At 41.8% G+C, this 16,473-nt stretch overlaps 1 protein-coding gene across 1 annotated transcript in view; it reads left to right on the top strand.

Moving 5' to 3' along the window:
* Positions 1–16,473, top strand: part of nxph1 (neurexophilin 1) — a 72,162-nt gene that overhangs the window by 671 nt on the left and 55,018 nt on the right. The window contains exon 1 of the mRNA XM_074613948.1: positions 1–81. This exon is cut by the window's left edge and continues 671 nt beyond it. Coding sequence (XP_074470049.1) covers positions 46–81 — 36 coding nt within the window. The 5' untranslated portion in view covers positions 1–45. The remainder of the gene's footprint in view (positions 82–16,473) is intronic.

Genomic DNA, 16,473 nt, shown 5'->3' with positions numbered 1-16,473 from the left:
CGACTACCAGCCGAGGGAAACTATCTGAACTGTGATCTGGTGAGGATGCAGGTGACGTGTTGGAGCTTCGTGTTCGTCCTGGTGAGTCTCTGTCTCGACCTGTAGCTCAACTTTATCCACACAGACTGATGGTTTTATTTTCTCTCCATGAGGTCACTGAACTCCGGCTCTACTTTATTTAAACATATATACACTTTCTATATTTTTAAATAAAGTTTGAATATATATATATATATATATATATATACTGTATAGTTGCTTCCTGTGCGCGGTGCCGCTGTGCGTAAAATGCGGCCGCCTCCTGTAGGGTCTGCAGGGTCTGTAGGGTTAGGGGGTTAAAGCCTCCAGCTGTGAGGAGCAGATGGACCTCTGACTCAGGAAAGAGTAAACATGTTTAAAGGTTGTAGTTTGGATCCTAAAGGTGTAAAACAGAGACCAGTAACCGGTCCAGTGAACTGGTCTCACCAGAGAACCAGAGTCTCCAAACCTCTCCACCGATCTGATCCATCCGCGGGTTGGACCGGCACACAGAGACCGGTTCTATTACAGATGACTGGTTCTGGTTCTCCAGCAGCAGAGAGAGGAACAGGTTCTAAAGGTTCTAAAGGTTCTAAAGGTTAAAGGTCTTCTTCAATGTTTAAATCAACTCCATCAGATGAAACCTGAACTCAGATGAGATTCATTCATTCTTCCTCTTCTAACCAGGAACATGTTTAAAGACGTTATTATCTTGAAATGGACCCGCTGAGTGTGATTCAGTTATTGATCCACCGGTTCTATTATTCATTATTGTAACCTTTATTTAAGCATTGAGATTAAGAATCTCTTTAGTAAGAGAGACCTGACCAAGACAGCAGCATTTAAACACACATTAACGTTTCAGACGACACAACATAAAACACATGATGAATAAATAAATAACATAATATCACATCATAGAAACACATTAAATGACGTGTTAAAGCAACGTTACAGTGATGTTATTCAGGTTGAATTAAAACACAACTAAAGACATTATATATTATATTGCTGTCTCTTTACTGCGCGGACAGGAAGGAGGAAAGAAAAAGAAAAAGAAATAAAAGAGAACATTTTGTCTTTTTAACATTTAAATTCTTAATCTAGTTTTTAATGATCAACACATCTGGAACATCAGGCCTGAACACACAGGAAGTCTTCTCTAATTAAACAAACACACCTTCAACATTATAATATATTATATTATTATTCTATTTTATTTTTAGCATTCACAGGTTTCATATTCTAATATTATATATTATATGTATTATATATTCTAACAGGTGTAATCAGCTGCACATCTGAATGTTTTACGTTATAAAATTAATTTAAATAGCAGTAAGAATTATATGAAATGTAGTTATTACATTATTATTATTATACTGACATTTCAATAATAATCCCGCATATTATATATTTATATTATATAATATTATAACTGTGTTTAAACCTTCAGATGGTTCTTAGTTCAGCCGGTAAGAACAGCAGTTTGAGAGTAACTGTGTAAATGTGTGTGAGACTTCTTCATGTGTCTGAACAGTAAAACAGTAAAACACATCTGGAGGATGAGGAGCTGCAGTTAAACACACTTTACCTTTAAATATACATTCACCCTGAAATCTGCTTCATGAAGCCACGCTGTTATTAATAATAATAATAATAATAATCATAATATTAAACAGGCCGAACGATATTCAGTGTTTTATTGAAAATATAAATTTTAAATAGACTTTTGAAATTGAAAACTGAATTTAGAAGTTTTATTCTCGTTTTAACATCATCAGCTGCAAACACACAATTAGAGACCAAATGTTGGCCTCTTCCTCTTCCTCCTCTTCCTCTTCCTCCTCTTCCTCTTCCTCCTCTTCCTCCTCTTCCTCTTTACACTCTTCCTCTTCCTCCTCTTCCTCCTCCTCCTCCTCCTCCTCTTCCTCTTCTTCCTCTTCCTCTTCACACACTCCTCCTGCGCTCTTCCTCATTAGATCATCATTTATAGATTTATAGAAATCAAAAACACAAAGAGCTGACTTAATGTTAAATTCGGTCTGTCGAGGGCGCCGTGCGTGTGCCTGTGTGTGTACGTGTGTGAGTGTGTGCGTAATGCAGCGCACTAGTGATACAATCCAACCGGCTTCTCCAATAAAACCTGTTCACACACACGCACACGCACGCGGCCGCCCCGTGCTCGTCGGTAGTAGCAGCGGATTACAGCTGAACTCTGATGGTCTGATTTGGTGTTAAAGGCTCCTTGTCTCACTTTAAGCTGCTAGTCTGAGAGATAACACGCACACACACACACACGCACTCTCTCTCTCACACACACACACTCACACACACACACACACACACACACACACACACACACAGCAGTATATATATACATACATACATATATATATATATGTGTGTATGTATATATATGTATAGAGGCTACCTGACCAGCAGCTCTGTTTCACTGTTTCATTAAAGCTTCCAGATGTATTTGAGTGGAACTTGAACATGTAGTTTAAATCAGTTAAAGAGGATAAAAGGTTGAAGGTGCTCGTTGTTTAATATCTGAAACCAGATTCATAATTCAGAATCAAACTATAGAAAATACTTTTAAATTCAAAATCAATTTAATAACATATTTAATACTATGTTGCTGTTTTCCTGAACGAGGCGTCCGATCAGACGTGGCCTGTAGTCTATTAACTAGTGTGTGTTGTGTTAACATCTAGAGGAGCAGATATTATATTCTATATTTATATTTATATTCTATATTCTATATTCTATATTCTATATTTATATTCTATATTTATATTTATATTCTATATTTATATTCTATATATTGTATTCTATATATTATATATTATATTCTATATTTATATTCTATATTTATATTCTATATATTGTATTCTATATATTATATATTTATATTCTATATTTATATTTATATTCTATATTTATATTCTATATTCTATATTTATATTTATATTCTATATTTATATTTATATTCTATATTATATTCTATATTTATATTCTATATTTATATTCTATATTTATATTTATATTTGTGTTTGTTTGTTTTTTGCTGAAAGTCCACTTATTATTTAATTAGTATAAATCCTGTTATCATTTAAATGTTTCATCATATTTTATAATCTTAATCTGTTTGGTGTTATTCTCTTTATTCTATTTATTCTCTTTATTCTCTTTATTCTCTTTATTCTATTTATTCTCTTTATTCTCTTTATTCTATTTATTCTATTTATTATCTTTATTCTCTTTATTCTCTTTATTCTATTTATTCTATTTATTATCTTTATTCTCTTTATTCTCTTTATTCTCTTTATTCTATTTATTCTCTTTATTCTCTTTATTCTATTTATTCTATTTATTCTATTTATTCTCTTTATTCTCTTTATTCTATTTATTCTATTTATTCTATTTATTATCTTTATTCTCTTTATTCTCTTTATTCTCTTTATTCTATTTATTATCTTTATTCTCTTTATTCTATTTATTCTCTTCTGTCTATTTACGGTTTAATGTTCTCTTCTTTATTTACTACAATATATCAGCATTTAAGGATTTCATACGAACGCTGACTGACCTGGTTCTGTGTGGTTCTGTGTGGTTCTGTGTGGTTCTGTGTGTTCTGTGTGGTTCTGTTTCTGTGTGGTTCTGTGTGGTTCTCTCTGGTTCTGTGTGGTTCTGTGTGGTTCTGTTTCTGTGTGGTTCTGTGTGGTTCTCTCTGGTTCTGTTTCTGTGTGGTTCTGTGTGGTTCTCTCTGGTTCTGGTTCTGTGTGGTTCTGTGTGGTTCTCTCTGGTTCTGTATCTGTGTGGTTCTGTGTGGTTCTCTCTGGTTCTGGTTCTGTGTGGTTCTGTGTGGTTCTCTCTGGTTCTGGTTCTATGTGGTTCTGTGTGGTTCTGTTTCTGTGTGGTTCTGTGTGGTTCTCTCTGGTTCTGGTTCTGGTTCTGTGTGGTTCTGTGTGGTTCTGTTTCTGTGTGGTTCTGTGTGGTTCTCTCTGGTTCTGTTTCTGTGTGGTTCTGTTGGTGCATCATGACTCGGGTCCCCCCCCCAGCGGACGCCGTCGCCTCGTTCAGTCCCATTAAAGTGTTTTTATCAAACAGTGTAAATGAGGCCTGCAGAGTGAAGCGGTCTGCACGCTGGGGAGCAGAGAACGTCCCACTGGGATCACTACAGCACAGCTCACACAGCGTGAACCCTCTCCACCCCCGACCCCTACACACACACACACACACACACACACCACCTCCACCCCCCCCCACCCCCCCGACACGCCTCTAAATGAGCTCATAATCATAAAAATGCAAAATGTTTTATATGTTTTCATTGAGCTGTTTGAAGCTGAAATCAGGAGCAGGTTCATTATTAATTCAATTATATAGAGAAGACGTTCACACAGATGCCCACATGCTGCGCCACTGCGCACACACACACACACACACACGCACGCACACACGCACGCACGCACGCACACACACACACACACACACACACACACACACACACACACAGATGCTCGGACAAGTGCATTGTGTGGCCATCAAGTGGGAGCCGTGCACGGCGTGTTGAGAGCCGTGCACGGTGTGTTGAGAGCGTTGTGTGTGTTTCTCCGACACTAAGTGAACATTCCTCTCAGCTCCTTGTTCAACCTTTGTTGCCGCTCAGCTCTTAAAGCAGCGTGGAGGCGTTGCGTCGCTCCGGAGCCGTTCAGGCCGAGAGAGACGAGCACAAAGGGCTGAGAGTTCACGCTCGGAGAACAACGCTGCTGCTGCTGCTGCTGCTGCTGCTCAGCTGCTGCTGCTCAGATGCTGCTGCTGCTCAGCTGCTGCTCAAGTGCTGCTGCAGCTCAGCTGCTGCTGCTGCTGCTGCTCAGCTGATGCTGCTCAGATGCTGCTGCTGCTCAGCTGCTGCTGCTCAGATGCTGCTGCTGCTCAGCTGCTGCTCAAGTGCTGCTGCTGCTCAGCTGCTGCTGCTGCTGCTGCTCAGCTGCTGCTGCTCAGATGCTGCTGCTGCTCAGCTGCTGCTCAAGTGCTGCTGCTGCTCAGCTGCTGCTGCTGCTGCTGCTGCTGCTCAGCTGCTGATGCTGCTGCTGCTGCTGATGCTGCTGCTGCTCAGCTGCTGCTGCTGCTGCTGCTCAGCTGCTGATGCTGCTGATGCTGCTGCTGCCGCTGCTCTGCCGCCGTCTCCGTGGCCTCGGCTCGGCTCGGCTCGGCTCGGCTCGGCCCCGGTACCCGGCTCTGTTCCAGTCCCCGGCCTTCACCTCTCAGGGCGGTGACTGGTGGTCGCCGTGCTGCAGATAAAGCTTTCATATGTAAGGAGGCTCTCAGAGCAGATCTGCAGCTGTTGTTGAGGAGGCTCCAGAGGTTTGAGCAGGTTTCATGTCGTTACTGATTAAAGATTAAACTAAATAGTAAAACTACATTTTACACATTTAACACGTGGTGCATGTTGGTTATATTATACATATGAGTATAGACGTATGAGGAATGTCTGAGATATGTGTGAGGTGATTTAGAGACGAGCAGAGAGCACTGACTGGTTGATCTTTACTCTAATATCCACATTTAATGGATCATAAACACAAACACCTCTTTATTTCATTGATTTTGTTCAAAAACAAAAAAAACACTATCTGCTGAAAAATCATCTCTAATATCAACATCAGCTTTAACCCTCCGGTCAGCTTTAACCCTCCGGTCAGGTTCAACCCTCCGGTCAGCTTTAACCCTCCGGTCAGCTTTAACCCTCCGGTCAGGTTCAACCCTCCGGTCAGCTTTAACCCTCCGGTCAGGTTCAACCCTCCGGTCAGCTTTAACCCTCCGGTCAGGTTCAACCCTCCGGTCAGCTTTAACCCTCCGGTCAGGTTCAACCCTCCGGTCAGCTTTAACCCTCCGGTCAGCTTTAACCTTCCGGTCAGGTTCAACCCTCCGGTCAGGTTCAACCCTCCGGTCAGCTTTAACCTTCCGGTCAGGTTCAACCCTCCGGTCAGGTTCAACCCTCCGGTCAGCTTTAACCCTCCGGTCAGGTTCAACCCTCCGGTCAGCTTTAACCTTCCGGTCAGGTTCAACCCTCCGGTCAGGTTCAACCCTCCGGTCAGCTTTAACCCTCCGGTCAGGTTCAACCCTCCGGTCAGCTTTAACCCTCCGGTCAGGTTCTAATCCTCTAATGTCTCAGGTTCTAATCGTTGGTCAGGTTCTAGTCGTTGGTCAGGTTCTAATCCTCTAATGTCTCAGGTTCTAATCGTTGGTCAGGTTCTAGTCGTTGGTCAGGTTCTAATCCTCTAATGTCTCAGGTTCTAGTCGTTGGTCAGGTTCTAGTCGTTGGTCAGGTTCTAATCCTCTAATGTCTCAGGTTCTAGTCGTTGGTCAGGTTCTAGTCGTTGGTCAGGTTCTAATCCTCTAATGTCTCAGGTTCTAGTCGTTGGTCAGGTTCTAGTCGTTGGTCAGGTTCTAATCCTCTAATGTCTCAGGTTCTAGTCGTTGGTCAGGTTCTAGTCGTTGGTCAGGTTCTAATCCTCTAATGTCTCAGGTTCTAATCGTTGGTCAGGTTCTAGTCGTTGGTCAGGTTCTAATCCTCTAATGTCTCAGGTTCTAGTCGTTGGTCAGGTTCTAGTCGTTGGTCAGGTTCTAATCCTCTAATGTCTCAGGTTCTAGTCGTTGGTCAGGTTCTAGTCGTTGGTCAGGTTCTAATCCTCTAATGTCTCAGGTTCTAGTCGTTGGTCAGGTTCTAGTCGTTGGTCAGGTTCTAATCCTCTAATGTCTCAGGTTCTAATCGTTGGTCAGGTTCTAGTCGTTGGTCAGGTTCTAATCCTCTAATGTCTCAGGTTCTAATCGTTGGTCAGGTTCTAGTCGTTGGTCAGGTTCTAGTCGTTGGTCAGGTTCTAATCCTCTAATGTCTCAGGTTCTAATCGTTGGTCAGGTTCTAGTCGTTGGTCAGGTTCTAGTCGTTGGTCAGGTTCTAATCCTCTAATGTCTCAGGTTCTAATCGTTGGTCAGGTTCTAGTCGTTGGTCAGGTTCTAGTCGTTGGTCAGGTTCTAATCCTCTAATGTCTCAGTCACGGCTGCAATTAATGATTCTTTTGAATTGATTAAGCGTTTAATTAATTGATGGATCATTCTGTCTATAAAACCATAATCATTCAGATTTAGAGTGACCAACAGTCCAAAACCCAAAGAGATCCAGTTCCAGCCCGTCTCTGGAGGCTTTGAGAGATGAATGAAAAGATGAATACATATTGTCAAAATACTTCCGGATTATTTTCTGAATGTTTTATTTCTGGTCTCAGTGATCAGATCAGTTGGTTGTCTGAGTTTATAAATGTTCTGTTGGGTTCCCCTCTCTCTCTCTCTCTCTCTCTCTTTACCTGCTGCTGGGTTACAATATATATATATATATATATATATATATATATATATTTAATATCAAGAAATAACCAAAGAATAAAATCCAGGTGTAATTGAAACCGAGGTTTCTGGCGTGCAGCTGACCTTTGACCTCGGAGCGCTGCTGTGCATCTCGGCGGGAGGAGATTGATGGTGGGCTTCTCTGGAGTCTGCCGGGTCAAGGTGACTCGCTGTTGTTGTTGTAGTGGTTTCTACTGCGTGAACTGTAACCTGTGATGATCCTCTGAGCTCTGAGCTCCGGGCCGTCTGATCTCAGATCAGCCTCCCCAGGCGGCCGCACGCTCACACGCTCACACGCTCACACGCTCACACGCTCACACGCTCTCACACGCTCACACGCTCACACGCTCACACGCTCACACGCTCACACGCTCTCACACGCTCACACGCTCACACGCTCACACGCTCTCACACGCTCACACGCTCACACGCTCACACGCTCACACGCTCACACACGCTCACACGCTCACACGCTCACACGCTCACACGCTCACACGCTCTCACACGCTCACACGCTCACACGCTCAAACGCTCACACGCTCACACGCTCACACGCTCTCACACGCTCACACGCTCACACGCTCACACGCTCACACGCTCACACGCTCTCACACGCTCACAATCACACACTCACACTCACACACACACACTCACACACTCACACACACACACACACACACACACACACACACACACACACACACACACACACACACACACACACACACACACACACACACTCACACGCTCACACAAACAGACAGAACAACACTTGACCTTCATGTCGGGCCATAAAGTCAATGATAATAGCACCGACTGTGGTGTCTGGAATGGGCACGCAGAGCTGCTGCTTATTTCTGTTCTCTGCATGCATCAGTAGTGAGGGGGGGGGGGACTATTCAGATCTACAGGGGGGGGGGATGACTATTCAGATCTAGAGGGGGGGGTTGTGGTTGTGATCTTTCATGGTGTTTAATTGGAGGAATATCCCCCAAATCCTCCCAGAACAACAACCGGTCTGACTCTGCAGCCTGGATGTCATCAATGTGTGTGTGTGTGTGTGTGTGTGTGTGTGTGTGTGTGTGTGTGTGTGTGTGTGTGTGTGTGTGTGGGTGTGAGGCGGTAGAGGCGTGTGTGATTAATGACCACGGCCTCTATTCTCTCCTCCAACGCGCTGCTCCACATTTTCAATCGCGTTCACAGTTCAGAGGTCGGAGCTGGAGCTGATGGCTGAAGGGCGTTGTTCTCTCAGAACATCCAGCCCGGCCCGGCTCACGACCCGGGTTTGATCCTGAGGGAAGCTTCTACCCCCCCACCATCCCCCCCGCCTCGCCTCCCTCTCCACATAGAGCAATCCGTTTATAACGGAGAGTGTGGCACCTTGATAGCAGCACTTTGAAGCAGAGAGAGAGCGTCTCTGAAGCGACCAGATAACCTCGTCCAACCTGCTTTACATCTGCAGGTCGTCTCTGACTCCTCTGAGCTCTCCAACGCTCCACACTCTCATATGTGCATTCACATGAGACCGTTCAGCAGCTCACTCACATTATCACACGCCTGCATTCTTTATCTCCATATTTAACGTTTACAATCTACAAAGAATATAAATGTAGTTTCACATAATTGTTTAAAGCTTATGAGTGTTTTTTTATATTAACAATGAATCAAATGTCTGTTTAATGTTGTTTTTGGTGACGAACCCAGAGAGGCTTTACTGAACCTTTGAGCATCTTTCAGCTCATTCAATCAATCAAACTTTATTTATAAAGCACCTTTCAAACAAGTCAAATGCAACTCAAAGACCATCGACAAAAATATAGAATGTCAAAAATGGATTCAGACTAAAGCAACAAAACAACCAAGATAGAAGTTCATCGAACAGGAAGGCAATAAAAGATAAACTAAATACATGTAATAAAAATAACAATAAAAATAAACAAACAGAAACTAAATAAAAAATAATCAGATCGTATCAAAACAACGAAACTTCAGTAAAATAAAACAGAACAAAAGAGATAATAATGATCAACAATACAAAGTTTGATTAAACAAAATATAGCAAAATAAACACTATAATGATGATGATTAATAAAATAAGTAGAAACAATAAAATCATAAAATTGTAAACGACCCTCCCAGCGTCTAAAATCACTGCACACGACCCGGCCAGCGTCTAAAATCACTGCACACGACCCGGCCAGCGTCTAAAATCACTGCACACGACCCGGCCAGCGCCTAAAATCACTGCACACGACCCGGCCAGCGTCTAAAATCACTGCACACGACCCGGCCAGTGTCTAAAATCACTGCACACGACCCGGCCAGCGTCTAAAATCGCTGCACACGACCCGGCCAGCGTCTAAAATCGCTGCACACGACCCGGCCAGCGTCTAAAATCGCTGCACACGACCCGGCCAGCGTCTAAAATCGCTGCACACGACCCGGCCAGCGTTTAAAATCGCTGCACACGACCCGGCCAGCGTCTAAAATCTCTGCACACGACCCGGCCAGCGTCTAAAATCACTGCACACGACCCGGCCAGCGCCTAAAATCACTGCATCACTTTTTTTTCCCTCTTAGAGAAAATAGGTAAAAAAAATAGCTTGAGTCTGATTTGAAAAGTTCCTTTTTGTCTCTTTGCCTCTCGGAGAAAAGAGGATGAAGAAATGTTTTTTTTGTTTGTTTTTAGGCTTTTTAAGTGTTTATTGTTGTAATATATATTTCGACCACCAGAGGGCACCACTACCTCATGTTCTCAGTAGAACTAAGATTTAATTTCTAAATTCAAAATAAAGAAAAATAATAAAAGAAAAGAAAAAATAATGTCACAAAGAAAAAAGTAATCTACAAAAATGTAATTCCTTTTAACCTGTTCCAGAGACAAAAAAAGGAACTTTGAAAGATTATCCTCAAAAATAAAAATTCCACCTGTTCTTAAGTTATAAACACAGGAGACAAAATAATTTAGATCAGAGTTAGAAAATGGATCACCAGACTTTTAGGGCTTCCGTACGGTGGAGATCAAACGGAGCAAAAAGGTGGTTGAATAATGATCATCAACATGTCGCTCTGATCGCTGGATGTTAAACAGGTAACCGTTTACTACGGTAGCATGATACGATATCGTAGCATGTCTGCTGCCCCCACCTGGACAAATTAATTAACGCTCTTTCAAATGTTTTTTCTTATTATTTTGCATATTTATGAGGTAAATTAGTAGCTTCAGTGACAGAATGAATTTTATTGATTTTAGAGTTAATTAGTGCCATCAAATCCTAAACGTTCCCTCCCCGTGGTTTTACTGGTTCCAAACCATCGACAAAATCTAATCTTTAATTGATTTAAATTCAATTCATTTTTTTCAATTTCTTATTTTAACACGTTCCAGTTGTGTTGACGATGAGCCATGCAGTCCAAATAATCAGTATTATTAGTATCTAACACGTGAGCATGAGAGAATGTGATGGATTCATGGATCCATCTGATCAGAGTCCGGCTCCGCCTCACCGGTTCCTCTCCAATGATGCTCCATTAGATCTCATCCACAGCTTCTCTCACACTCTGTGACACACATATATATATATGTGTATTATATGATAATAAGCCTATAATGAATCACTGACCACTTTATCTGAATGAATCCACAGATTCCTCTGCAGATTCTGAGATGTTCTCAGTTTTTACAGAGAATACAGTGAAGTATTAATAGAAGTACAGTATATGGAGAGTAGAATGTGACAGACAGAGTACAGTATTGCACTGCTCTGTATGTTGTACTGCTTTGTATATTGTACAGCTCTGTATGTTGCACTGCTCTGTATGTTGTACTGCTTTGTATGTTGTACTAGTCCTACTCCTACCAGTATATTAACCCTTATGATCTATACCGATGTGTGGCACAGTCCGAGCAAACAGCCAAACAAAAGAATAAAAGAACACATGTAAATCCTCTCCTATTAAATTGCATCATCCAAGATTATGAGAATTTAAAATCCCAGTTAAATATTAAATGAAATTACAGGCTGTGTGATGTTGAATTAAGACGCTTTGTTAAATTACAGTACAGTCCATGATTAACAGTCTGATTGAAGGGCTTCGTTTAAATGAATCTCTCATGTTGTGTTCAGACTCCCTAAAAATATCCCTTCCACTGTGATCTCTTTATTCACTTCTACTACAAACCACCACATTGAGTTGTACTTAATGAGTTTTACTCCACCACATTAAGAAAGTGTTAACTTGTTTATTCTTGTACAGAGAGTTATATTATTTAGTTTTGTTCCTGAGAACCGCTGAGAGAAAACTCAGAATATTCTATTCAAACCTATTGCAGACTCAAGTCCATATAAGAATATACATTACATATAATACATTACAAAACAGGAAGCATTATAAAAAGTCATGATTAAAGATATTAAAAATATGAATATGAATATAAATATATACATACATATAAAGAAGTGTAGCAGTGCCTCCACAGCTGTGATTGGTACCATGTTGTGCTAAATCTGATGTTAGACAACCACACGATTATGTTTATATGTTAATACAGTTTGAAAAGTATTTATGTCTGCAGATACAAACATTTCACCGGCACTGCAACATCGCGGTCTCTTTAGTAATATTCTCATTGCATCATTAGATGCGACCTGAAGTCTCTGTAAGCTCGCTTCTTCATAGTTTGACCACCAATGGGCTGTAGACAGCGGTGAACAATCTGCTCTGAACAGAGACATCCGAACACACACTAAACTTCCTTAAGAGAATGTTTGCTTGTATAGACATCTAAAGCGGGATTGCCAAAAAATATCATCATCATCTGTCATGTCTTCAGGAATGAAACGTCCAAAATATTTGACTTTATTAAAGACACAAAGATTGTTATCAGACAATTTGAAGTCTGGAAATTTTAGACATTTGTCCTCCTTCATTCTAAAGATCAAGATTATACTCTTACTGGCATTGTGTTGGATGTCATGTTCCACAGCAGACACAGAACATACACTGAGGAGAAGACCAGCGCTACTTGGACTAAAGACCACTAGATCATCAGCATACATAATATGGTTCACTAAAGTATTCCCAACCATGCACCCAGTATTACAGGCAGAGATCATCAATATATCAATTAAAAGAACTGGGGACAACCCCCCCGACACCATTGCTAACGTGGCTTACTCTCTGGTGGTCTGGTGAGCAAACCAGTAAACCAGGATTCTCACGATGTCTTTGGGCACCCCTCTTTGACTCAATTTAATAAACAACTTTCTATGATTAACATGATCAAAAGCTTTAGAAGCATCAATAAAACACATTACTAGATAATAACACATTATTAGAATATTCTATTTAATAAAAATATGTCCTAAAGGCAGAACTTGAGACTAATGACTGTATATTTTTACAGTTCTATAATGCTCATATCTAGAGGAGATAAGTGTTCCAGTGTTTAGTCATTAACTGGTGAGAACATGATGCTGTAGGAGCAGCTCTGTCTGAGCTCTGCTGATGCTGCTGAAGCTGGATCCGGTGGGTTTGGAGTTGTATAGTGATGGATTGCCTTGCTTTCTAACCTGATGATGGGCTTGACTGACCAGTGAAACAGAGCAGGCTGAGACGCTGCTGCTCTCTGAAATAGTGGAAATGGAGAGGAGGAGGAGGAGGAGAAGGATGCCTCCCTCCGCTGCTCGGCAGTGATGGATCTGCCATCGGAGAGCTCACGTCTGCCTCACAGTCCGACAGTCACGCCACCCGCTGATGGGAATTACCATCCATGTCCGTTATCTTCTCCTTTAGATCTTTCCATCCTGTTAGGTTACAGTGGCTGGCCATGCGGCCGCTGTCGCCCCGCTCCACAGACATGTATGGATGACTTGTAAAAAGAAATCAATGAGTGATGAACACTCATGTGAGCACTCCCATCCCAGGTTCAGACCCTCATATCGGTGGACACTATTGGACTATCTGCAGTTGAACGTAGAAGGATTTTACTCGACAGTAAACCTGCAATAAATCCAGCTTCGCCCCGTCTGAAGAGCTGTTAAACAATTCTATTAGTCTGCTTTCACTGCAGAGGTTTACAATCAAATTGTCCAAAGTGCTGTTTCAGGAGCTTTTTCCTCCATAAAACTGTGAGCAAACCACTGCAGAGAAATACTGAATGAAACCTACAAGCTACGCTGGTGAATCTCTCTCTGTCCGTCCACGAATCAGAAATATAAAAACACAAACTACAATTTACACCATGATTACTGGAGCAACTATAATGTCACCTGACTCTAGTAATTATTAGTATTTCACTTTTTTATTAGTTTTAACATAAACAACATTTTGTGTACAAAAGGACAGGAACATTTTTTTCTTATTATTTTGTTTCATTTACAGAAACAAAATGAAGAATAACAAAATAATCCCCAAATTAAATTAATCACAATAATAATAATAATATTAATTCAGGGTTAGGGTTAGACTACGTTCAGGGTTAGGGTTAGACTACGTTCAGGGTTAGGGTTAGACTGCGTTCAGGGTTAGGGTTAGACTACGTTCAGGGTTAGGGTTAGACTACGTTCAGGGTTAGAGTTACACTACGTTCAGGGTTAGGGTTAGACTACGTTCAGGGTTAGGGTTAGACTACGTTCAGGGTTAGGGTTAGACTGCGTTCAGGGTTAGGGTTAGACTACGTTCAGGGTTAGGGTTAGACTACGTTCAGGGTTAGGGTTAGACTACGTTCAGGGTTAGGGTTAGACTTCGTTCAGGGTTAGGGTTAGACTACGTTCAGGGTTAGGGTTAGACTACGTTCAGGGTTAGGGTTAGACTACGTTCAGGGTTAGGGTTAGACTACGTTCAGGGTTAGGGTTAGACTTCGTTCAGGGTTAGGGTTAGACTACGTTCAGGGTTAGAGTTACACTACGTTCAGGGTTAGGGTTAGACTACGTTCAGGGTTAGGGTTAGACTTCGTTCAGGGTTAGGGTTAGACTTCGTTCAGGGTTAAGGTTAGACTGCGTTCAGGGTTAGGGTTAGACTTCGTTCAGGGTTAGGGTTAGACTACGTTCAGGGTTAGGGTTAGACTTCGTTCAGGGTTAGGGTTAGACTACGTTCAGGGTTAGGGTTAGGGTTAGGGTTAGACTACGTTCAGGGTTAGGGTTAGACTTCGTTCAGGGTTAGGGTTAGACTACGTTCAGGGTTAGGGTTAGGGTTAGGGTTAGGGTTAGACTATTTTCAGGGTTAGGGTTAGACTGCGTTCAGGGTTAAGGTTAGACTGCGTTCAGGGTTAGGGTTAGACTGCGTTCAGGGTTAGGGTTAGACTACGTTCAGGGTTAGGGTTAACCACTAACCGACCACAATGTGACTGCCTGATCTAATACTTGCTATTAGAGATATTATGTTGCATCACAATCTCTTGCAGGTTTCCTGAGTAGGTCCTGGACATTCAGGTCCTGGACATTCAGGTCCTGGACATTCAGTCACTTTGGGCTGCTGATATCAGAGGAAGTCAGATTTCTGTGAAGTGGGTTAAACTCTGCAGTTATCCGTGTGCTGTATCTGCTCTCCTTCTCCAATCTTCATATCAGAGCACAGCTACTAAATCCTGCCATTAAATCTTCAAAAGCAGCAGTTCTGTTGTCCACCGTCTGACTTTGTAGTGCAAATCCATGACGGAGAGATGTGGACCAGAAGCGGAGAAGGAAAGAGTTCAGAGTAGGGAGGAGGGAGGTGAGCGTCGGTGACTTTCTGCGCGGCCTGCTTCACGAGAGCAGTACTCCAGTTTGTTGTTAACACTCCCGTCTGTCAGGCGGAGCGCTGTTTGCACCGCCGCTGTCACTCTGAGCAAACAAGCTGACGTAGAACGCTGCTGAGGAGAAGCACACGGCAAATTGTCAACACAGATGTTTTTTTTGAAGAGGAACAAATGATAAAGTCAGTTAGGTTTAACAACAGAGTGACAACCTGGGTGTTATTCCTCCCCCCTCCGTGCTCCTACTGTAGATGGAAGGAAACGCAGAGAGAACAGCCGTCGTCACGGAGGAAACACTTCAGATACTTCAGTAGAATACATTCAACTAATTCAACCATTTCATTCAGATGCTTTCATCACCTCATGTTATTTAAAGATGGCTCCATGAAGACTTTACACACCGGACAAATAAACCACACACACCTGCAAATATGATATATCTGTCTTCTTATTGTGAAAGGTAAGAACAGAAGAAGTGGATCAGGTCAGCGCTGCCTTTGTGAAGGTTGAAAAGAGTTATAAAGTTTGCTCTCCTGGTTCGGACTACGGAGCCTCTGTGTTCTTGTTTCATAAATAGAACTGGACCCGTTCCACACAACGTGATTGGTTGATGCCTTTATTTGTGGTTTGAAAGCTCAGAAAAATCGACCTTGTTACAAAAAAAATTACTTTTTCGCCACATAATATTCACGTTACAGTTCAGAAATAATAATAATAATATAATAATATATTAGATTTATATAGCGCTTTTTAGTGATCTCAAAGACGCTTAACATAGTCGGGGGGAAAACGGTGTGAGACAGACAGGAGACGAACGACATATAGATTGATCTAGGAATTAATTTCACACAATAAACAAGTGTGTAAAGGCCTCGTGTTAAATCTCACATTATGGAAAGTAAAATCAGACCAAGAGGCAATTCTCATGTTTCATACATCAACAAAACCTCAACTCCGTCTCCTTGAAATCATGTTCATATACTACTAATCGGTTGTAGTTGCTGAAATTCAATATAAAAACAGGGAGAATAAACTGCCTTCATTTTGACGAGCAGGATTTCATCCTAACAAGCCTGCAGTCCTCACATCATCAATGACACCGTTGGTCATTTGTCTAAATACCTAACATGACTCACGGGTTCCTGATTAGCAACTTCAGTCTGAAACCGTTTCTCAGCTCTCACATGTCAGTGTTGGTTAACCTATAAACCTTAAAGGTCCCATATCAGCTCATTTTCACGTTCAGACTTGTATTTTGTGTTTCTACTAGAACATGTTTACATGCTGTCATGTTAAAAAAAACG

Source organism: Sebastes fasciatus, chromosome 17, assembly GCF_043250625.1.
Source record: "Sebastes fasciatus isolate fSebFas1 chromosome 17, fSebFas1.pri, whole genome shotgun sequence".
NCBI classification, from domain to species: domain Eukaryota; kingdom Metazoa; phylum Chordata; class Actinopteri; order Perciformes; family Sebastidae; genus Sebastes; species Sebastes fasciatus.
The sequence above is the reverse complement of the archived record's forward strand: the minus strand, read 5'-3'. Positions and strand labels throughout refer to the sequence as shown.